General features: G+C 44.8%; 1 protein-coding gene across 4 annotated transcripts in view; it reads right to left on the minus strand.

Moving 5' to 3' along the window:
- The window catches only part of SLC25A26 (solute carrier family 25 member 26), a 96,431-nt gene that overhangs the window by 22,737 nt on the left and 49,029 nt on the right, over window positions 1-24,665 (minus strand). For 3 of the 4 annotated variants that reach the window (XM_084530766.1, XM_084530765.1, XM_084530763.1), the window contains one exon: window positions 983-1,027. The exons of the other annotated variant lie outside the window; for it this stretch is intronic. In XM_084530766.1, coding sequence (XP_084386892.1) covers window positions 983-1,027 — 45 coding nt within the window. The remainder of the gene's footprint in view (window positions 1-982; window positions 1,028-24,665) is intronic. 4 annotated transcript variants of the gene reach the window in all.

Below are 24,665 nucleotides of genomic sequence, written 5' to 3' on the forward strand. Positions count from 1 at the left end.
AGACAGGCATACAAAGACTGAGGAGAACATCGGCACTGCTTCCTAAATGAAGGCAGCAAGGAGCAAGGAAGAGCACTGCCAGCTCCCATCCTTCCCAGTACTCCTTCCCAGTTTGGGTCTCAGTGCCGGGCTTTCTCGGGAGTCCAGCACCTTTATCAGGAAGAACACGACTCTCTTTCCAGCTTCCCTCTTAAAAATTCTGTATTTTGCTACAATGCTTTTAGTGATCTGCTGTAATTTTCTGTGTTTCCAACCCAGGATCTCAAAGCAGCTAAAAGGCCCCGACTTTCCCTCATCATTCTGCAGTGAGGACCACACCAGTATCACCATTTAAAAGGAAAACCAGAAGAATAAAGAAATTACACAACTTCAAATTCAACTCCATGCTCAGAAAAATACACAGTGACTGTACATGATAAACAAAGCAAGCAGCTGGTGGGAGAACAGTGCATCGTTCTGAAAGGCTGTGCTATTAAAATATCATCCAATTGACACCTTCTTTAAATGACCTCTGAAATAAAGTATATACAGCCCATCAAAATAGCGTGTCGGTGACATACTGAGAGTTTCTCCCTCTCCACAGAAACAGGTTCCATCAGCCTGCTCTGTATCGTTTGCAATTTCCTGTTACCTTGAAGAGTGAAACACTAGAACAGTTAAAATAAAACCAGAATAAAATAAAATAAATCACACAAGACCGATAGTTCCCACTCTACTGCAATCAACAAAAATAGCTAGGGCAGCAAATAAGACTTCTGGCACGCCAGGGAGTAAAACGTAGACTGCATGGCACATATTGATGGTTAGGTGTTCCCTGTTATTTTTCAAATATCCAAGCAAATGATCACATGCACAGGTAGGGTGCTACATGCTTATTGATTCTTGGATGTGCCCATAATTGCGATAATCAAGTTAAATAAGCTACCGTGGACAGCCTTTGTGAGTTGCATAACTTATATTTGTATCATTGAAGAGGACTTACCTTTAAGGCCTCCCAGAGGGGAAATTGTACCAGAGAGAAAGGAATCTGCAGAGGTGGGAAAAAACAACAACAACATAACGTTACGAAAGCAAATGAGGTTGGCGTGTTCCTTGCCTGGCTAAATTAGGAACAGTTATTGTTCACTCAGGGAACTGCAGCTTATTACATTTGCAAATCTTTAAGGACACTTTATGTCGGCTGCCATTAAACGACTGGTTTCACTAAAGCAGTTTTACTTTGTTTATCACATTCCCTGCTGAGAGGTTAATGTATTGTTACCAGGGTGGCCTAGAAGAGCAATAAGCAGTATGATCTAGTGCAGGGACATTCTCGGTTTGATGCTCAGCCAAGAAAGCCATAAGGATGGTTCAAGTAACACGCTCGCAAGGCCAGGAACACAGCCTGTCAAAGAACCATCTTCAGTAACACTCTCACAAACGCTGAGCTGAAAAGAGCTGTGCTCGAACCGGGGCTTTGCAGGTCGGGTATCAGCTGCAGAGAGAAACTTTTCTGAACATCTCCCCGTGATCTCACATTAAGACGCTCCCTTGAGAATTAAAAGCAGGTAGAGAAGAGGTGGCAAGCCCAAACAAAGCCCAAAGGGAGAAGCTTGATGTTTCCCTTCTTATCAGTGGACAGACGAGGCTCTTCTGTCCAACACCCTTTATCTCTACCTAAGCTCATTCCTTCTGCCATGTGTCCCCAGCAGTGCCCATGCACTTCCAGCTCTGTTACAGATTTTGTCATGATAAACGTCTTGTGAACCAACTCAACACGCAGGAAACAAGCAAACATCCTTCTCCCTCAGTTCTGTAGGCTGTGGAGGGCCAACACATGCCATGAGTTGCTTTTTCTCCATGGTCAGAGTGAATCCTTGCAGCAGGAGAAATCACTTTTCAAGGTTTTGCATTTCCATATAGCTTCCTTCTCCTCCTCCAGTCTCCCACCTGGGCTCTTCTGGCTCTTCCTCCTGCTCACCACCCTGACATCCATCCAAAATCCATCTCTGGCACTGACTCTGCCTTTACTACCTCCAGCCCAGGATGCCCATCTCAAGACTTTTCAGAGGAAGAAGTCCCTGTGACAATACCAGCTCATGCCAGAACTGCCCTACAGCTCTAGCTGCAGGTCTGGTTTGCCCCCTGCTCAATGCTCATGCAGTACCTGCTCTGCCTTAGGCAGTCAGCCCCACTTTCAAACCTTCTTCCAAATATCTCATTTCTTCTCCTGTGTGCATCTTCCTTCCCCAGACGTGATGCACGCTGAGTTAGTTTCCTCCCTCCTTTCGGTTCGTAGTTCATGCATCATTTTATTAGCCTCAGAAAGCACTCACACACCTTTTGCCATAAAAAGTAGAAGACAGTCAAAGTGGGTCATAGTTAACACACACATCTTTGCACTTTGTAAGATGAGTAATGTCAGGTTAAAGCCACTCATTACAGAGAAACGAACAGCTTACTAAATCTAAACTCAAGCTTCACAAAGGAATCTGAAGTGGTACAGCTATTTAACAACACAGGAGTTAAGGAGTATTGTCTCCTTCACTGTGTTGCAACTAATGATTAATAAATGAGTCTATTAAGTTAATCTGCCAGGCAAAACTAAGCTTGACGGACACCTGCCACAGAAAATTTGTTATCTATTCAGGCAGGAAATGGCAGTGAGAAGAAATCAATGTCACTGCTGTACATTGAGCTGACAAACTGAAATCTCAGAGGAAGTTTGTCATCTTGAACAATGAGCAATATCCCTGGTGGCAGCTCAAAACCCCCACAATAAAGGTCAGACATGGCTCTTATTTATCAGGGCCTTGAAACTCTAGTGTAGCAATTAAATTTCGTTTTTAATACTGGGTGAAAAAGTCCAGCTATTTGACAGTAATGTGTGGTAATATATTTATGAGAAGATGTATGTATATCCGCATGCTGCTGCATCACTGCTGATTTGGAGTTAAATGGCATGATTTCCTTGCCATGCAAAATGAAAAGCAACAGAATATTCTATTATCTAGGCCAAAAAATAGAAAAAAGAGAAACAATACCCACTACATTTGCTTCAAATTTGTTAAAAGGGAGAAAAGGAAACGCTCTATATCCAGCTGTACACCCAACAAAACAAGCTTTCAAATGCAGTCTCAAAGTTTTGCTTTTTCATACTTGAAAATGAGTGATAAAATTATGCAGCTGTTAATAAGACAAGAGAGGCTTTTTGACAGAACCTCCTTTTTATCTGCAGAGCTAGCTAGAAGCATTTCAGTCAGAGAGGAGACTTGTTCAGGACCGCTGTTTGATTTCTGCCATCAGCGGCGTTTGTTTGCTGTGTCCTGGTCTGGGGATCAGAACCGGACAGGGATTATTGGTTTCACCTCCCCGTGCGCCCCACAAGCTGCAGGCTTCCAAAATGCCTGGGAAGGTTTCAGATGTAGGTCAGTGGGATCTGCACAGCTACGGGGCTGCCTCCTGAACTGCTGGCAGGATCAGCAGCTAACCATTCATAAATCATATTTAAGTAGAATTTGAAAACCCGAAAGAAATGAGCAAAGAAGCACCACGAGCAAAGACAAAGAGGCACCTTGGCCAAGAAGACTCCAGCAGGAGATGTTCTCCATCCCTTCTCTTCTCCCCTTGCACGCCTATTTTCAGGAAGCTTAAAGGAAGCTAAATTGATGTGCCCCTCTCTCTGCCCCATTTCTGTGGCCGACACGTCCAAGGGCACGCAGGAAGGCATGAGCCGCGCGCTGCTGGTGTCGGTGCGCACATCCACCCTGCTTGCATAAGCCTTGTTTCCCTAAGAAACCAGACTAAACAGCCCACACCCAAAAGCAGGATTAATATATGCAAAAAGAAATATCTCTGCGAGGGGAACGAATCCAACAACCGAAAATCCCTCGGATGCCTTTCATCCCTTATTCCTCTATGATGGACGTGACAAAATGGCTCGTTTCGAGGCTCTTCTCAGTCCGAACATTTACAGCATTTGCCATTTGATTCCTTTTTCCTTTTAAAAAGAAAAGCTCTTCAGCAATGAAGAGAATCACACCCTGCCAGGCAGCGATATTTATGCCTGAAATAGGCTAAGGCAACAATAAAAATGTGGTCCACACATGTGGCTAACTTGCTGCCAGCAAATATGAAACCCTGGCGAGCTTCACCAACCTCTCATTCGGCGTTAATATAAAATAGACAGAGAGTACCAGTTCTCATGTCTGGCCTAACATTATATAACTGTGCTGTTTGTTCAACAGAGGCAAATCTTACACCAAAAGGAAAAAAAAAGTTTAAAGCTCCCAAACAGCTGTAAATCATTATTCTAAAATGTTTTATAGGTTAGTGAAATTGTCAGTTACTCTGGTCCCTGTGTTCCTTAGCACTTGATAGCTAACAATGTAATAAATGTTGCAGATCTGTATTTTTAGTTTCACTTAATTCCTCTGATACAGTTTTTTTAAGATTTTTTTTTAATAAATTACTTGCAGAAAGAGTAAGACTTCACAGCTAGAGCAACAGAGATCTCCAGATCTCCACTTCCAAAAAACCACCAGGCTGCAAGTACTGAAGATCTATCACAGAGCAAAAGAAGCCCTACCAAATACTGCTTAAGTAAATCAGAGAAATTTGAGGAGGAGTTTAAAACTAGCATCCACAGAGATGCGTAAATACAGAAAACTGGTAGTGGTGATAATTTTTGTAACCAAAACGCACCATTTGTATGTAATTCAAAATTCCCTCTTTCAGTATTTGACATTAAACTGCAAGCTGATACTGTCCAGAAGGAAAGAGAGCAGCCAGAGAGCAGGGAGAGCATGCTGAAGGACGGCAATGAGAAGAGAGTGGGAGGGGGGAGCTGGGGGAGGGGGAGAAAAGAAAAAAAAAATAAAAATAAAAACCTCATCAGCCCCTTCAAAACTGGGATTCCCTACAAAATATGAGAATTCTTTCACATAAAGAGGAAACAGATGTCCATGGCTGGAATTTGCATGTGGCTTTATTCTCTTCTCGGATACAATAAAACTACTCTTCTTCTCATCCTCCGAGCTAGAAATTAAACAGTGGCATGTCATGCAGAGTCCAGCTGTGCTTTCTACCTCCAACCTTTATTAGCAATATATTTAAAAAGCAGAAGAAAACAGAGGCAGAAAGAAAGGGAGAAACTCGAAAAGCACAAGAAATGAAAAACTATGTGGTATGTGTTCTCAAAACAATATAAAACCTACAGATGTTCTTACTAATCTGTGGCACATGTTTGTTTATTCAGGTTTTCGCTGTCTCCAGTTCAGCGGGGCCTTGCTCTCCAGAAGAACTGTTTTTACAAACGCTGGAGTAAATACTGGAGGAGAGACTGGCACAAACAGCCAGCAAAGGAAACAGGCTCACCTTGTAAGGGCTTGCTGAAGGCCCCTGAAAGTTATCATTGGAGAAACCTGGATTCATTGGGAGCACTCCACCACAGCATCTGAGCTGCAGGTGCCAAACTCTGGCTTCCCCACTGCAATGACAAGGAAAAGTCCAACAACCTAACAACCCGCGTCTAAGAATGAAAAATAAAAACATTTTCCAAGGGTACATAAACTACACATTTCGCAAGATCAATCTTTCATTTACTTAAGTCCCTTCTACATTCCTTCTTTATTTTTATATCAGCTTCTTTTTTAAAAACTGGTTCTTTCCAAATAGGTTCAGGTTACAGGAGAGCAGAACAACCCTGCCTGCTCACTGGAGCTAACACCAAAACATTTCAGTTAACAATTGCAGCAAATCTGCTTCCATGTCTCGTCCCCTTCACATTCCTAACACGCTCGCCCGGTACATCTGGATTGTGACAAACTGGTGTTCCAACTCTAACTACGCTTTCCTCATAATGGGATTTGAACGGGGAGCATGAAATGAGGTAAGCCTCTCCCTCGGTCATGTCAGAGGTCATAGCAATAGACTTGGCTATATAAAGTGTGTATAAAGGCCTGCAGCTTTCCACGGCGCTGCCGAAAGGTGGAGGTGTGGAGGAGCTCGGCATAGCCATCCCCTGTGCTATCCTGAGGTTGACAAAGTCAACTGATTTTCTTGCAAAGCTTCAGTGGATGCTGCTCCTAAATCCCACTTGATAAATTGCAGACTCCACAAGGAGCCTAATGAAAGTAATTTGTAATCCTAACATGAATGAAAGGCTGTCAGAGCCATCAGCCGTTCCTGTAGCTCTCGGAGATGAAAGGAGCGAGCACGGTGAAAGAACGGACAAGTTTATATGTTAAAAAACTGGCGTAGGGCTCTGTTAATAAACACTGATGCAATTAGAATCAAAAGTCTTCAAGAAAATGACAACACCGGTACAACAATCAGTAGAGATCTTCTCGTGGTTGCATTTCTCAAAGAGAAGCGGTGAAATCCAATTTCCCATACAATGCCTTCCTATAAAACTGCAATACCTAAAGAGTGCTGGGACCCTAGGGGAAATCGGGGCCATTGGAGGTAAAACTCTTGAGTTCCACTTGCAACACCAACTCTTCACACTGGACGTGTGGCCCTGCAGCCCTGGTGGGAGCAAAGGGACAGCGTTTAGAAACACCAGTCCCTACAGTGGCAGGAGTGACGTTAAAACAGAGGTTTTAGCTGATGCATCAGCAGTAACCTGAGCTAATCTGCAATTCCCTCATTTTCAAGCAAATGACATTAACCCTGCCTGAGCTGTGAGCTCTAAATGGGGAGAAATCCCAAATCCCTGAATTATAATCATTATTCTGATTTAAACATCTACCAAGCCTCAAATATCTGTACCTTGCTTCCTCTGGTCCTCTAGTTCCAAAACCAAAATAATTCCACTTGTACCTGGGCTACGTGAATGCCTGGAAGTAAATTCTTTCTGAGACAAAACACTGTACACCCCACAGAGCTGCTTTATTTGGTCGCAAGCCATTATCAGTGATGTCTTTTGGATCTGTGTGACTGCACTTCCCATACAACAGCATTTTCTTTTAAGCAGCACTGCACACTTGTTGTAACAGCAACACAAAAAGGGCTTTATGTAGAAACAGAAGAGTAGGTATGTTTCTGTAAAAGGAAAATGCTATCCTGTGTTCCCTCCACTACAAAAGGGGTAGATGATACAAAAAAAAAGCTTTTCTGGAGAGGCGATGTTGGTTAGGGAAGGAGGAGGACACAGCCAGAGATCTGGCATAACTACACGTTCCCAGCACATGGGGAAAAGGGAAGCAGTGAGGCAGATGCACAAACTCAATGCAAGATGGATTGATTTAAGGGAGCCTGATGATCACAGAGCACTGACTTTTCACACGCGTGAGGCCATCAGCTAGCTATTGAAGGCTCCTTCCTCAAAGAAACACGAACAGCCTTCAAAACCCGTTTTGCACCAGCCCCTTGCTTTGCTGGGAAGATGGCATAACTGTGAGAAATTGCAAGATGCTGGCACTAAGTTGATCCTATTGGACTTCTGCAAGAGCTGGACTGACCAGGCTCTGAACAGCCAAACAATATCCACGTTCTCCCATCCTCCAACAAACGAGCACTAAAGGAAGCTGTTCCTTCTTGAAAACACACAGCACAACCCTCCACGAGCAACCGAGTGTGCTAGCACCAATTTGTACAGGCTGTTTTCAAGGCGCAGATAAAAATCTTGTAGGATAAAAGATGAGTTTAGCAGCTCTAGAAGAATGAAGGTATTGTTTAACAGGAAGCAGATGTATGTCAGATGGCAAACTCATTAAAGTGTCCCATCGTTAAAGGAAACAGGATAACAATGAGCCATCTGAAAAAACCTGAACTGATCAGGAAATATACAAGCCGCAGCTAATCTCCTATTTATTGGTAGGTAATGCCTTTAAGTCATGCACATGCATTGCGTTTAGGACCATGAAGGGCTGATCTTTGTTCTCATGAAAAAAAAAACCCTACCAGCAGAGCTCTGGAGCATGGGGCACAGCGTTTCTGCGAAAGCCTTCTGAGGAAAAAGCCCGGCATTTGGAGAAGCTATTACATAAACCGTGGGCGCACACACACGCATGCTTGTGTGCTGCTGTCAGTGGAACACGCCGGTGCTGTAACTCCGAAGGTATGTTAATGTATATTTTACGTACACGCAACATTTTTAATGTAAATATAATTTCAAAAGTGTCTTGCAAAGGGCAGCTATCAAGCGGGACCCTCCGAGAACAAACACACAAAACCTAATTCCAGACAAACTGATCACAGAGCGCCCCGACTGACAGACCTGCAGTATCACAGAGCTGCACAGCTCCTCAAGTGAGAATTTTGAGTGAGATACGAGGAGCTGGGCAGGGAATTAAACCAGCAGCATGCCTGATTCCTAAGGCAGGTGGATCTGGGGAGAGGGGTGAGAGAATTGCTTCATCCAGCAAATACTCCATCAAGCAACTTGACAACAGCGCAGCTGTAATTGCACTGACATCAGCAGGGGAACTCTTGTCCTCGGAGTAACAGCTACAAAGAACTAACAGGCTGGAAAGAAACAAGTGTTTCCCTCTCCCTGGACCTGTCTCAGTCTCTAGCAGGTTTGTTAGAAATGTCTTGTTACTCACTGTGATCACAAATACAACATAGCAGCTCTTTGTTAATATATTAAACACACAGCTCTCACCAGGAGACCTCGGTATGGCACTGAGAGCAGCTCCATGGGAAAACCCACATCTTCCTCTGCGCACAGGCCTGATCCGAAGGTCATCGAAACTGCAGGGAAACTCGTACACGTGGCTTCAGTAGGTTTGGGATCAGGGTTCACGCTCCAGCTGGAGAGCAGAGGAGAGCCAACGCAAGGGTTCTGGCATATGGCACAAGGACCAACACCTTCAGGTGCCACCGCGTCCTTCTCAGGATGCACAGAGTCACGCTCGTGGTGTCACCAGGAGCTGGGGACATGCCCTTGCTAAGCTGTTAAACAGAAACTGCTGAAAATTCCCTGCTTGTACAGAAAGAGGGACAACAGCCCCACTAGCAGCTATATCTGAGCCCTGACTGTGAATGTCTACATGCAATTCAAGGTCCCAATGATATCAATGTGAGCTAAGCATATTCTTCTGACTGCTCGACCAGATACAAACTTTGGTGTTCAATCTGGTAAACAGCACTCCTGCGTATTTTTATAGGGAAAAAAAAAAGGAAAGAAAAAAAGAAGGAAAAAAAAAAAAAGAGCAGAACCAAACAAGTAACAACATGCTGTTATAAACACAACACCCAGAGATAAGTATGAGAAAATTATTCCATCAAGGCTAGTGCTAAACCAGCACTAAAGAGTAACTACTGGAGAACAACCACTCTCCTTGAGCAGCTTTTCCTTGTGGGGTATGACCCGTACAGCGCTGCGTATGGATCTCACACCATTATCTCCATCATGTGGCTGAGAGAAAAAATGCAGATTGATATTACGTTTAGGAAATGCTACTCATGTAAAGATATTTTAGTTACCTTACACATTTGTGTACACATTTGTGTGTAGGCACGTTCCAAATGTTGTGGCTCTCACCAAACGGGGCATTGCTAAGCTTTATTCTGTGCCTGTTGAAGATCCTGCACCGCGCACCACAGCTGGAGGAGAAGGCAGCCTTGTCCTGCAAAGTGCTGACAGTCGCTGGGGCAGCACCAGAGGGTGCCAAGGTAACGAAGTGAAGAGGAAACGGGAAGCTGCGGCAGGCAAGAGTGAGTGGGCAGTTGCAGGGCAGCCTGCACAGGCAGTCGGCAGCCATAGGGCTGCAGATCTGCCCTTTACAAACTCCTGGAAGGAGTTCCCACCTGTGCTCTCTGCTGGCATTCGCCCACTAGCAGTTGATTCTGCAAAGAACTGAAACACATCTCTAATACCCAACAGTATAATACCCTGACGACAGTGGTTTCTTCCAGCATTTATGTCCTAAGGCATGAGCTGTCCTGAGCTGCAGTTCCACAAACTTTGAGCTGATTCCACCTTACAACAGAACCATTGAGGTGATGAAAAACCACAAGACATCAACCCCAAGTGAGCAGTTCGACAACGCACATACAAATACAGGAAGGATGCTCCCATTTTATTTTGATTTTACCCTCTATAATTTCTTTTTTCTTTGGCAGTTCAACCAACTCTGCTGGCCCCGTGGCTCTTTAAACAAGCCCCCCACTCACAGGAGAGCTGCTCGGCTCCTGCCGCAGCACCGCTTCCCCCAGGAGCTGGGAGTGACACCGTGGGGCCGCCTGGAGCTCGCTGCCTGCCCAGGTGTGGACATGCAGAGCAAGTCCATGGTTATGGGGCCCCTGGGCAAGCCGTCAGGCTGCTGCAGCCCCCGCCTTCCTGCTGCCAGCGGCTGGGGAAAAGCTTTAGGCTGTGTACAAAGTGCAGTGTGCGAGGAGGGGCTGCTACACAATCCCTCGCAGGCTTCCTCGGAGCAGCCTAACACTGTAGGACCCGTGGAAATAAAACGCCATTCTCAAGCATCACTCTCAATTATTTAATTTGTTTATGGAGAAGAGGCTTTCGCTGTAAGCAGTCAAATTCGTTTGCTTGTCTTTAGGCGGCCACCTTATTTCCGTTTGCCTTGAGGGTCACTTGAACCACGAGGCTGAGTCGTAAAACATCCCAAACACCCCTCACACAGCGGCTGGACACGAGCTGTCCTCCTGTGCCCACCCTGCAGGGCATTCACACACCCTGCTACAGATCTGGGCCATCTCCTGAGCCCGACACCAGAGCACAGAGCACGACAGCAGCGAAGGCCTGCTCTATGAAATCCCCGTTATTGCTGCGATCAGCAAAGCAGACACTATTAAGCTTCCACTTCACCAGTATAAATCATCCCCTCCGAGCTTGGCAAAGCACTTAAGCACATGCTTAATTTTAACTACTGCTGAACAGCGAACAACATTTTGCTTTAGAAACACTGAAGGCCAGACCCAAACAAGTTTCTGCACTCCTCACTCTTCCTTACGCTCCCAACCTCTCATTAATCTCAAAGCTCCTCCAGAGCTGGAGCTGGGCCAAAGTGTTTTGTTGAACTGACGCCTAAACAAAGTTTTCTGCTAATTTGGTGTTGTAACCAACGTGGTGAATGAAGAGAAAAGACAAAGAAAATAGTCTAAACTTTTCTGTGGCTCACTCTAGATGTACAATAAAGAACTCCAAGTGACCTCCAACACCAAACCCGGGATAAGCAAAGGTAACGACACCGCTGCCGCTTCCTCCACGAGGTCTGAGCATCACGGCGAGGAGCAGACAAACGCGAGCAGTCAGCGTGACAGCCGGGGCCCCGGGACAGGATCGGATCCCACCAGTTCCAGCACGTTCCTCTCTCACGCGGCAGGTCTGAGCCCGGCATCTGTTGCACTCATGAGCCCTTTAAGAACCCAACTTCTGCAGAAAGCATTGACACCGAAAGGAGAAAGCCAAACTGCACGCCCACTGCAGCATGGCCTCCAGAGGGAAAGGAATGGGAAACGCTGTTCTCACAGCTTTAATTCATTTAGAGGCCACTTCGCGTCCAGAAGGTTCCCCCTAAGCTGATTTCTTTCCCTCACTGATTTTGCAGCCATGCCAAACGCCCATCAGAGCCACGGGGCAGATGTGCCAGCTCCCTGGTGTTACAGGTAGATCCACGGCACTCCCAGTGCTACGGCTGAGGTCATGTCGCCTGGTAGGGGCTTAGGTCTGTGATACACAGCAACGGAGGGGATTTACCTACGTGTGATTTGAACCACAGCCTCCACAATTGTTTTCCAGATGGAGAACAGAACAGCAGCAATGAAATGATTTTCATGATAACTGTTGTTACTTGAGAGGAAAGAATCGAACACAAAAATGCTGGTTGGGGAAACACCCAGTCCTTTCCCTAAGCACAAGGAATCTCCAGAAATTGCACCTTCCTCGTGGACAGCATTTGAGTAGCTGCCTGAGAAACCTGCCCCTAGGTGGATCTCCAGATCTGCTGCTGTTCCTGCAGCATCCCGCTGCCTTGCTCTAGGAGCCACCCCCAGGCCCCGTGATACCTGCACGATGCTCCTTTCACCCCGAGACTGACTGGGATGGATCTGTCCAAATTAGCTCAGCAAAATTGTCAGACAGCTTCTGAAGACAAAGAACGCAGCACCTCCTCACAGATGGGGTATCCCTGAAACAGCACCGCACATACCTGGATAGAAAGAGCTGGGCAATGCACAGTGTGTTAAAGAGAAATTAACACGCTATTTAAGGACCAAAGGGAAGAGGAAAGAAAGGAATGTTATTGCTTAATACCAAGAATAAGCTGGTCTCAAGACAAATGCCTTTCCCAGCGTAACATGATTCACACACACAGTTTTAAATGCTACCACGATGCCAGTAAAGGACCTGACTTTGTGGTGGTTTGGCTCCTTTTGTGACTGCCCCATTCCCGTTTCGTGCCAAGAAGCCAGGTTAAAGGTGGGGAACTGAACGCTGAAAGGATCCTATCCACGTTTCCAGACACTTTATAAGACACGCTGGTTAAAAAAAATAAGTAAAAAGCAAAGAACTTGTGCCTTTGTATAAAACACATAGCAACTCAGTAAGATAAATGACAAAAGCCTTTACTGTGGCAGAATAGTTAAATACAATCACAATAAAATTCCACCTGTCAGCTCCAAAAGCACCCCACATGTAGAATTTACACAAGCTGAACTGGAGCTGGCTCAGGGCATGTCATAACAGTTAGTCATTTCTGCACTGCGCACTGTTAAAATTGGCCTCAAGATGAATTGAGTGCCTGTAAAGGGCACCCATATTTCAAGCAAACCAGGACATGCTCAGGGTAGTTGGACTGCCCCTTCAGCTGCATTCCTGAGTGTTTAATTTTTGCCACTCGGTTTCATGAAAAATATTTCCAGCACACTTCCAAAAAATTCAGCAGTCCAGTAAAAATACTTTGCGGTAAAACTGCAGAGGAGGAGGGAGAAGAAAGGTATTAGTTTGTATTGAAAGGACTCTGCATAGCATTATTCAGACCTACACTCCTAAGAGAAAAGAAAGAATCAAAACTATGTTTTGCTCACATAAATTGTCTGCAATCTGTCAGTACCCAGAAACCAAAATGCGGCATGCCGGTATAATCGCATCAAATGAGGTTTTGTTTTGAATCACTGCCTGTTTTGTCTGTGTTGGTGATGCATTCCAGCAAAAGCCCTCTCTGCCCCTACGAGACAACATCAGGAAAATTTAAATAGGAAGGGCACTGTACATGATTTCACACTTCCACAGGTTTCTCTCAAGGGGCTTAAACTCAAGAGATATTCCCACTGCGTGCAAGACTTTTGAATCGAGCCCGTGGCACTGAGTACCCTCATGCATTTTTCAAGTCAACTTAACTTTGGGCAAACAGGTATGGAGGAGATAATCAGGCACAGCCCTTCCTAGAGGGCTAACGTGTATGTTAGAGAAGTCAGTTTGACATGAATAAACAGAAATCCTCTTGGGCTTTCTCTGAAATTAAGGCACCAATAATGCAAAATTAATATGTAATAATGAGCCTATTTTTTCCATGTCACACAAACTACATGCATTAGATCAGCCCACCACACGCACTTTGAAGCCAGCAAATTACACTGTCAGCAGCAAATACGTTTCAGATGTAGCAACTAAAGCACTCGTTAGTGGTAATTCCACAGCAAAGGCTACGCTGAAGCAGCCTTTACCTCCACAACTGAATCCAACCTTCAGACGCTCAGGTGCACGGGCACTTGAGTGACACCTTTTTACCAGGGTATTTACCTTCAAAATCAAGCAACTATTTTTGCAAGTGATTCACTTTTAAAATGTGCCTGTTCTCACAATTTTCTGGATTCTGCCCGCTCCTGTTTCCATTTCCTGGTGCTCCTACCAATACCCACTTCACAAAGCCCACTATTCGGAGAGAGAAGGAGAAAGCCAGATGTCCAGCTGCACAAGGCTGGTGGTGCCCTCTGAGGAGGCCAAAGGCTTTTCTGGGAATAAGGAATTGCACAGGGAGTGATGGGGCAGAAGGAAGAACTTATCACCACATTGGAGAATGTGGAAAAAGCAGCTAAAATTTTGTTGCAGGTCTCTTTTGTTCCAAACACTTCACAAACAACAGAAGATTTGCCCCAGGATTTGCAAAAATATAGCAGGGAAGGCAAGTATCATCGCTCAATTCACTTAAAAGAAACGCAGCAAGCCTAAGTGCCACTTTGGTGACAGTTTATTCTCAACAGATAAATCATTTATACACCTGACACAGCTCGTTTCTTCCTCTCGTGATAATTATAGTTTTAGGAGCCCCATTTAAGGGGTGCAAATTAATTTCCAAATTCCACCTACTGTCAAAGAGTGTATTTTATTAGGTGATTAATTACCTTCAGGAGCACTTCAGGAGACACCTTGAAGGCAAACAAGGATTGCTGTGACAGCTCCTTTAAGATATGACTCCGCTCCTAAAGCCTGATGAGCCCAGAGATAAAATAACTGCATACAGGTGTTATCATCTGCAGTACCTTGGGATGTTTGTGCTTCAGAGAAGTGCACTTCCCCTCTAGAACAGGCAAATATTCAACTTGATGCTGTAGCCTCTGCTTTGTAAGATGTCCGATCAACTACCCAGGGCTGGGTCCATGGGTAGAAAGCAAGGGCAGCCACAGGGAAAGTGCTCATTCCTCAACCTCAGCACGCTCCTGCGGTCGTCTGCGCTCACAAAGCACAGGTTATATGACTGTAAAACCACCACAATGACAAGCAAATGTTTTAAAACTTCTGGGCCAAAACTGCTTTAAGTTTTTTAACATGTCAGTCATAGATTTTAGTCTCCCTTCTGTGCTCATTTTGAAGTTACTTCACTAGGCACAGAACAGAAATGACAGACTCCCCGTTTTTCCTCCTGTTATGCCAGATTTGCCTTGGTGCATGCACCTTGCAGAGAGCAGAAAACAACTTCCAGGTTCTACTCTTTGTTGAGAAGGAATTTTGAGGCTCTTGCCCGTGGAGCTGGTAGGTCTGTATGCACAGAGGCAACGAGCACAGCAGCAGAAGCAGAACTAACCTGCCCTTACAGCCCTGAGCAGTGTAAGCGGGTCTGTACGTTAGCTCGTACTCAGAGGGCAGGGCACCTGGCCCCCTCTGCAGCAGAGGTGGCAGGATTTATAGCAAATTTGACCACTACCTGCCATTTCAGATGTCTGCACTGAGAGGAGTTGCCAGCAGAGCTAAGCTCCTCACAGCACAGCAGAAAGACCTACCTGTGCGCGGTGGGACTCCCCCTTGCAAGCAGCTCGATGCCCAAAGATCACGGTGAGAACAAACCAAGAGTCCAGCACGGCTCCTACACACAGCTCCACACCAGCAGCCACCTTGACACACCGCCTAGATACTGAACACATCTCCACAGAGAAACGACTCTCCCAGTCACAGGTGCAGCCACTCAGTTTAACACATTTAACAGACCGTCTCCACCTGGCTTACCAAAGTCCCTTGTACACAACCACCCAACGAACTGGTGTGTGGCACTGCTGTCACAAGAAAAGGTAGCTCTGCCTCCTTGCACTTCTTGCTCACCTCGTACAACTACACCTGCTTTTCCCTGAAATTACATTATTATGGAGAAAACGGGATTCGAAGGCCCTTCGTTCCCCTGATCAAGGGCAAAGCCTGTTCCCAGCATGTTTGTCTAACCTCATTTTATGGCTGCTTGTGATGGATGGGCTGCAGAGATGATCAACTCAGGTGCTGCGTGGCTGGATAGTTCCCCAGAGTAACTTCAGTCATTGCTTCTTCACCTCCTCATCACAGGCATAGGAACAGACTTTTCTTTTCTCCTTCACAGAAAAAAATCCAAGCATATTTGCCTTTATTTATCATTTTTCTTCCCTGTGCTTTTTCCAGTATTTTTCCTCCCTTTCACACACGAGGACATCAGTCTCAGTCTCACCGTGTATTTCATCAACAAGCTTAAGGCAGATTGTTAGCAAAAGCTGGTTAAGTCCACAGCAGCTTTAAACCTACATCTGTCAGCACGACATTTCTTGTTCTGATTTTGGGCTGGTGGGATGTCACAATCTCACTTCAGTTATGTATTGAGGATGAAACATTTCTGAGGTGGGAGAAAAGAGAAAAATTTTGAAAATCTGGGGACATACTGATCTCTAACAAAATAAGAATGAAAGGCTCAAGTCTTTTCAGAAGCATTCTGAGTAACTGAGGATACATGGTGAAGGGAAGGGTTGCTCTGCACTCTGAAAAACCCATGTGAAGCCAGAATGTGCCTACAATGATTGTTTTTAAGATGTGGATGTCTAACATAACCTATTAAATGAGTATAAGCCCTTGACAGAACTTGCAGCTAGAGCAAGATCAGAAAGCTACTTGCTGCACTTTCTTGCTCTCTCTCCCTCTCAAAAATCCAACGACAAAACAAAACAAAAAAAAACAACAACAACACGCAGACTTTCCAGAAAAACAATCTGCTCAGAGATCAAACTGGAGCTTATTGCTCCAAACCTGTCCCTGATTAAGCGTGGAGCTTTCCACTACTGTCGTTGTTACCAGGTTATAGATAGAAGCCTCATCTGAAACGCCACACAACCCCAAAGTAGCTAACCAAGTCCGAAAAACACCCCACTACAAACCTCCTTCGATTTTAACCCCTCTTGTATGCTGGAAGCTTCCAGTCGAACATTCTGTATTTTCTCGCTTGCCCACATACACTCGTTATTAAAACCACATGCGGGCACTGAATCGTTTCATGGTTCGTTTAGAGACAAACATGCAGAAAATTGTGGGAAACAAGTATAACCCTAAGAGCCAGTGCAAGCCTGCGTAGTCTCAGGCATGCCGTTGTGCAGAAGCTGGAGGAGCAGGCCTGTGTTATTCTGGGGCTCCAAAGCGAGCAGGAGAGAAGTCACCATATATGTACACTGAATCTCTGAGCAGATCATCAGCGAAATCAGCCAGCGTGACATCTGCAACCCTCAGTGCTTTGCAAAACGCTATGGGTGTGCTCAGCTGGCAGTCCCCAACAAAACCCTAGAGGGAGGCAGCAGGACAGCCTCTGGCTTACGAAGGTGCTGTGGCCCTCAGGAGAACTCACCGAGCACACAGGAGGTGAGCGGCATAACCTCGGGACAGCACTCCATCTTTACAGACCTGACATCTGGAAAAAAATGGTTTCCTTTTGTCTTGGCCATTGAACTAGAAGATGTGCAGCTCAGGGCCAGCCCTTTGCTGTGAGGCCAGCCAGAAAAACAGGCAGAGAGCACTTTTATAGGGATTATTTGTGTTACAGCAGTGACTGAAAGAACCAAACACAACGTGCCAGCTCGGATGTGCAACAAAAACACACGTGAAGTGTGCCTGAAGACACAACCCCTTTCCATTTGTAATTATTGTTGCATTAAGAAGCAAAAATTCCCCAAGGAGAAAACAGCTCGGGGACAGACTGGGCATCGGTCAGCGGGTGGCAAGCAACTGCATTGTGCATCACTTGCTTTGGACGTTCTATTATTATTATTATTATTATCATCATTATTTCTCTTTCTTTTCCATTTTATTAACCTATCTTTATCTCAACCCACGAGCTTTTACTTTTTTTCCCTCCCGATTCTCCCCCCCGTCCTACTGGGAGGGGGTAGCAAACAGCCGTGCGGTGCTGAGCCGCCTGCCGGGTTAAACCCCGACACGAGGGAAATTCAGCTTCTGCTGCACATCTCCACTTGTGCTTCAAAGCCCCAGGCAGCATGTACATGCCCCAGGTTTCTCGTTGAGCCCTCTATCAGGACTGTAAAAGGTTAGATCCTGACGTTGTAACACAAACACTGCTAGTAGCTGCAAGATCTCAACTTCCCTCTCACCAGGCTGTGTGTACACACACGCACCAGAGATTTTCCACGGAAACCAAGTGCCTCAAGACTAAATTAAACCATTAAATAATGAGATCTTCCAGGAAGTTCTAGGGAACACCTCCTAAAGTCAACTTTGATCAACCGGCTGTCTGCTAGAAAGCCTCACAAAGAGGTCGTTTGTGAAGACAGACGAGGAGGATGAGAAATGCTAAACCCTCTGGCCAGATGAGCAGCAGGCATTGCTCACCACAACATGGGACACGGCTGAGAAGGTGGAGGGGAATGGGGTAGCTGGAAGGTCCCCAGATGAACAGACACATAAGGAAGAGAACAATATCCATCAAGAGGATGATTAGTGCAGTCATTTCAGAACTGGGGAAAGAGATGTCTTCAGTGCCAAAAATTCTAAGTATGCACTAAACTTGTTTCTGACCAAGCTTTTGGGATATTAGGAAACTGTATTCACTGCTCTTCACTGCTCCAGGAAGAAGTGTTCCTTCCCTTTCCACTTGCACCAACGGTTAGCCATGGGCATAACACAATCCTTTTCTCCTATGTGTTTCAGAACAGAAACAAAGCTTTTTCCATGAGAAAAACCCATATCTTAGAAGGCAAGAACTTTATAGCGCAATCTAAATATCCATCAAAGCTCTGCCTGTAACAGCAGGAACTCAGCACGAGGAGGCAGGTGGTGTCGATAAGAATTTATGGGATGTCTGTAGCCATATTAAATGTCCCAAGTTCTTCAAAGCACAGGTAATGCTGAAATGGGGTTTACAGACACAGCTGATTTAAAATATGCACAGTCTCAATCCCTACTCAATACCTGCTCATATTAAAACGCATTCAGAGGACACCATCTGCTCTTTATAGGCACTGGTAATCAAAACGTGTCTGTGTAAGCATAGCCATGAAAGGATATACTGGGGTAAGGTTCATGCTAAAAAGCTAAATTCTGCTCTCTTCCATCCAAAGGTACTCCTGTACGCCCGATCAGAAAGTTTATTCAAGCTGTGCCATCTGGACCGTGCCCATATTTACGACACTTCAGTTTTCAAAACCTGCCAAATATTTTTGGTCAGCAGGATTCCCTAATGCCAATTCATTACTGTTAAAGGACAGCTTGTTAGGCAACAAACTTGTTACATCTCCTGATTATTCTCATGGAAAAATACAGGGAGAGACAGGGCACTGCTAATTTCCTGTTCCCTCAACATGCTTCATCAAGTAAAGAAGGCCAGGATATCTCCCATCTACGTGCCTGCAAGCGGTCTGATCCTGCAAACATCCCACTCAAGCACTTCACACTTAGGTTAACACAAGCTTGGAGAGCTGAATAGCTGTGAACATGCAGCAAAGAGCATTTTTATTGTAATTTTTCTTTACTGTAATGCAACATTTCAAAGCATGCTTGCACACAAGTCTTTCAGTAGCACAGAATATTAAGATGTGACTGAACAGAAAAGCTTTATGGTCACAAAACACTAACCAATTTTACCACCTCTGATCCAAACTGTAGCCCAAGCATCCATTTTCCAACAGAACTAAAACCCACTGGGAGCTTTACACTCTCTGAACTGCTGATAAGCTGCAGTATAAAATTAATTACAGAAACACCTCTGACAGAATTAAAGAGCAGTGTTTCCAGTCAGAAATAACATCACCAGTGGCAGAAATAACACTGATAGACTGACATCAAACCTGACCACCAGTGCTAAAGCCTGAAACCAAAGAAGCAAAGATCAGACACAAGCAAAAGACATCTAAGGCCACTCAAGAGATTGTAAAACTTAACTGGTCTGGATGCAATTAATTGAAAATAACCCAACAATGGCAAAACTTCACCTCTGCAAATATACTGGATGTGCAAGTCTGATTCACCATGGGCGATTACAACCCAATGCACACACAACAGCATGCAATTCTATTATCTTTGCTTTAAGCTGCCTTTTATATGCTTTTTTTCTTGCTATTTCAGGAATTTCACTACAATAAACTATGGAATTCTGCTCGTTGAGAGAAAATTCCATAGCTAAACCTCCAATTAAGTGCTCTTATATCTACCAGGAAAAGGAGAACGGTATCTCAGTCCCGCATCATGATTTTGTTGTTGGCAGACTACCCATAACAATTACTGAAAGGACATCTGTGCTGATGAAGCTTAAGGACATTTTGTACTGATAAGTATTCCTCCTTTTTAATCCCTGAGTGGTTGCAGGAGTTCTCATAACGTACCTTCCATTTGTGAATCTGTACAGGTATTTGGACTGTAGCCCAGGGATTTTCAATGGGTACCTGAGATGCAATAAATGACCACATTTGCTGATTACAGTAAAACTCGGTGTTTTTGTCAAGTATTAATACCGTAACATGGTCCTGATTCAAATTTCAGCATGATTTCAGCATAGGTTTTGCCTTCCACTGGCTCCAACTACACAACGTCTGGGTGGTAAGATTTGAGCTGATTGCTTGGATAATAGCACTTAATTGGTACTACGGTTTCCATCTCCACCATATCCTTACAATCTGGCTGCAACAAATTTGATTTATTTAATACAGAAAGTTATTTTACTGATGTACCTGTAAGCAATGAAACAAGATATTAATAAATGTCACACTGAACAGCCCGTGTAGCTGACTCTACAGAGGTTCGTTTTCAGACTGGTTTATGATAGAAGCAGTGTGTGAAATTGCCCTCTTCTTCTTTCTCCTGAGCTTTTGAACTCAGTGTTTAGTTTTAGGCACACAGGACAGAGGTAAGGATCTCAGGGGTAAAGAGCTCCTAAAACTTCTGTGAACGTCCAACAGGCATCTCAAACACATCTGAAGGTATTTTGGTTGAGCAGAGAGACCCAAACCGGCCACCCTACTCTGCAGGAAAGGCTGCAGAAGGAGCTCAACAATTACCTGGTTGGTTGTCAGCCAGGGAATCAGTGGGTATGCACAGGCAGCAAGCAGCACACAGCCACCTGGGGATGCCCCCCAGCGGGTGTTATCATCTGCACAGCCAACAGCTCAGGGCTGTGGGACAGAGCCCAGATGTTGGAAGGAACGGGGGGAGCTTGGGGGCCATGCATGCAGGGCTGGAGTCAGCACAACAGGGACAGCAGGGATGCTGCGGATTACAGGTCCATAGAGAGCATGTTTCTGCTGTTTATAGTACCTCAGTAAAAAAAAAAAGGTGTTGTGGCCGTGAGAATAGGATGCTGGACATGCTTACACCACGTTCAGAGGACATACGAGTGTACAGGGAAGCCATTAAGCATGCAGCTGAACAGCCTTTCAGAATTTCCTATGGAGAACAGAACCAGACAAAACAACCAGGGAAAAAAAAAAAAGAAAAAAAAAGAAAAGAAACAACAAAGAAGTAACTGCAGACCTGTGTAAATAAATGATAAAGCTGCTTAAACTCCAAGGATTTCTGGTTTGTGGCGCTGGATTATGGGGTAAAGCAAGAACCTAAAAGATTGTGCCTGTTTTCTGCCCTCAAAGGAAACCTGCTGCATAAAAGAAAGACTGACGGCACAATAAAGATCCAGTGGCTGAGGACCAGAGTGCAACTATTAAAGCTGAAGTGCTCTTTAACAGGGCTCTAACACACATGCTCTCTGTTGGGAAGCTCTGTAGACATAGCATTCACTTAGCCCTTTTCCAAGGTCACGGCACCACCTACTCTTTCCTGGACACAAAGGGGTACTGCTGGCCATTTCGGACACGTGCAGAGCCCTCGGTCCTCCCAGGGAGATAGGGAAATCCGTGAGACTGACAGATCAGCAGACATCTGAGGAACAGCTGCTGAGAACTTCAGAAGTTCCAGGAACCTTAAAGTTGATTAAAAATAGAAATAATTTAATCAAGGTCACATTTGCCCTCAGAGAGGAGGAAGGAATTCTCTTTATATACACAGAACAGTAAAAGCACTCCCTGTGTTGGTAACTCATGGGCCTTGGGAAAATGAGTATTTTAAGTTGTCCTAGGCCCTACCACTTCAACATCAGCATTTCCCAGCGGACTGAGAGATCAAACATTAACCTCAACAAGTGGCCCCATGTTTCAGCGTGTCTCCGTGATATCACCGCACTTAAACACGACAAGAGGAGCTGAGGCTCCATACCTCATTTTATGCTAGGAATGTGCACAGAAACACCCCCTAGGAGCAAAGGAGTGGGGGGGAGGCTCTAAACATACCCTCGTGCCGCACACGGCGCTGCGTGATGTATGTGGCTGATTAAACATTCAGAAGGGTCCCATAGATACAGGCGCAGCTCCAGCCTTGGCCCCAGGCTTCCAGGTGGTGATGAGATTTACCCAGAGGCCCTTCTCCAACAGGCCTCTAAGAAAAAAAAAAATAATGATTTTTCATATTCCTAGTTTTCTTCACATATTGCCAAATCACACGAGAGGAGGAGCAAAAGAAAATCCTACCTTTCCATTCAGGTAAACAAAGCAAACTGCAGCTTAGGAGGTGACGGCAACTGGCAAATCAAGGAACACTCATCTACAAGGGCTGCAACTTACAGTTTGGAAGGATAAACTTCAGAATACAGTTTACTGTCACAAGCTCTCCAACAGTCAGGAAAGCCCCTGGCACAAGAAATTCAAAATAACTTCTGACCATCATAAGTAATTTTTCTTCCCATCCGCCCTGCCAAGCAAGGGCAGGGGGGAGAGTCAGCGCTGGGAGGAATGTCCACATCTTAATCCATGAGCTTCAACACCTGTAAGTATGCCACGTAATCCAGGCAGGATTTGCACTAAGCGGGTAGCAGAATATTCATACTAGATACTTGAGTTGGCTTCTTCCTACCGACATCACCCAGCTCCGCTCCTGACTTCTCCACCTCAGTTATAAATGGGGGAAGTTGCAAAGAAAGGAAATCTGGCCACAGGAACACTTTCTTTAATGCATAAAGGAGACATTTCTAACTCATATATGAAAAAGTTGAAGAGCTAAATCTAAATTCAAACACTTCAGCAGCCTTATTTGTTTCTGGAAGTACTGAGCTCCCTCCCCACTGTCAGTGGGGGCTCTGCATGTCTGGTAGTTTTGGGGAGGCACAACCATAAAACGAAATCAGCGGTGAGAGTACACGCTCTTTTTGGGTCCCTTGGTAACACACAGGATTCCTGTGGCCTGAATTAGTTAATTCCTAAACTGCTGGTGCAGATGCTTGGGGCTGTAAAGAAAGCCGTGCTTTACATTCCCTTCTTGATGCTCCCTCTGTTGACGTGCATTCAGAAAAGGGGCTAGGTTGTCAAACCACGGATATTCATGTGCTGAGCCAAGAGCCCTCACACTTGGTGGTCTGGAAATCTTTTAAAGGACACAGAACTGAAGACAAGTTGGACAAAACTGGAAAAGGAAAGGTACTTCTAGTCGCTCTGAGCAGAAGACACAAATAGGCAGATTGAGTTTTCCTAGCACTGGCCGCAATAAATACATCCCAGGGCATGAGGGGTGAGGGAACAATGGGATGAGGATGGATTCTTGACTGAATCTGAGTGTTTTGTTTGTGCCCAATGGCTTAAGAAATTTGTTCATCCTTCCTTGAAGACTACATTTGTAATGCTGTACCACTGCTGGGGTCAGTCAGAGGTTAAGTTAGTGGCCGGATAAATTCTCACTGCACAATTTCTGTTCACCTGATGTGTGGATCTGTGCAGCACATTGACTCAGGTGTCAGAGGAAAACACAGGACTACGGATCTGTTGCATCTTGTTTTTCACCATTTTGAACAAGACGTGGCCCTGCAGTATCTCAGGAAGAATTCTCTCCCCTTGGTTTGCCCATCCCAAACATTTATTTTTAAGTATTTCTTCCTTACCCAAACTGTTATTGTTTTCTCTCCTTTGTTTTGTCTCACAGGCATCCCGAGCATCTAGACAGGGTGAGTTTGCTCTCAGGCACCAGGCACAGAAGCCACTGTAGTTCCCCAGCCTCCTAAACTGCACAAATTACACTGCCTTATTCAAGCGCCCTCCTAAAATCCTGGATCGAGTGACAACCATTGTGAAACAGGCTCTGAAAAGTACAGGAATGAAAACAAATATAGCAGGGCTCTTCTGTTGGCCGGTGTTTGAAACTTCACTATAGGATTCTGCTCACTTCTCAGGCATTTTTTTCCTTGGTCATTACATTTAGACACTTTTTTTTTTTTTTTTTTTTAAAGCAGGTCATATTTTACATATTCACATCAATCTGAGAGATGTGGATCATAAAAAGCACAGTGAGGAGACAAAATAACATCCGAGTTTATCCAGAGAGCGTTTATCCAGCAGGCATATTGATATTGTCTCTCTGCAGCATGTGACATGTATCATAACATCAGGGAACAGACTGCTGCAGTGCTTTGCAGAGGCACCGAGAGCTTTATTCTTCTTCCAGTCAACGACAGCTGAGGCCAGAAGTGCCTGACCTGCCACAGAAATTCCGGAGTTCAGTTTCTGATTTCATTCTTGCAGAAACTACGTGTTCTGTAAATAACTGCTAGTGCCTCTAAATATTCAGAATAGGCATCTCTTAACTACATAAAACTCAAGGGGACAGAATAAACATATACCTAGATGTAAAACAAACAAGAAAAAACCAACGCAATACAGATTATTGGTGACAGAGCTGCAAATCCAGAACTGAATTCCCACTGATTACATTACTGCAAGCACTCATAGAAAACATGCGTTTATTTCAGAGCACCAAAAAAGCTAAAAAGGAAAACAAAAGAATACCTAAAAATGCATAAAACATAACCTCGTGGGATACAATTTTGATGCAAATACTGGAGACAACTGAAAGAGGAGTGACATTCATTAGAATCTAATTCTACCAATTCTCAGAAGCTTCAAATATTAATTTACTAAACAAATACTGCTGAGATTTAATCTCAAAGCCCTCACCACCC

The sequence above is a fragment of the Aythya ferina genome (assembly GCF_964211825.1).
Source record: "Aythya ferina genome assembly, chromosome: 10".
In the NCBI taxonomy this organism is placed as follows: domain Eukaryota; kingdom Metazoa; phylum Chordata; class Aves; order Anseriformes; family Anatidae; genus Aythya; species Aythya ferina.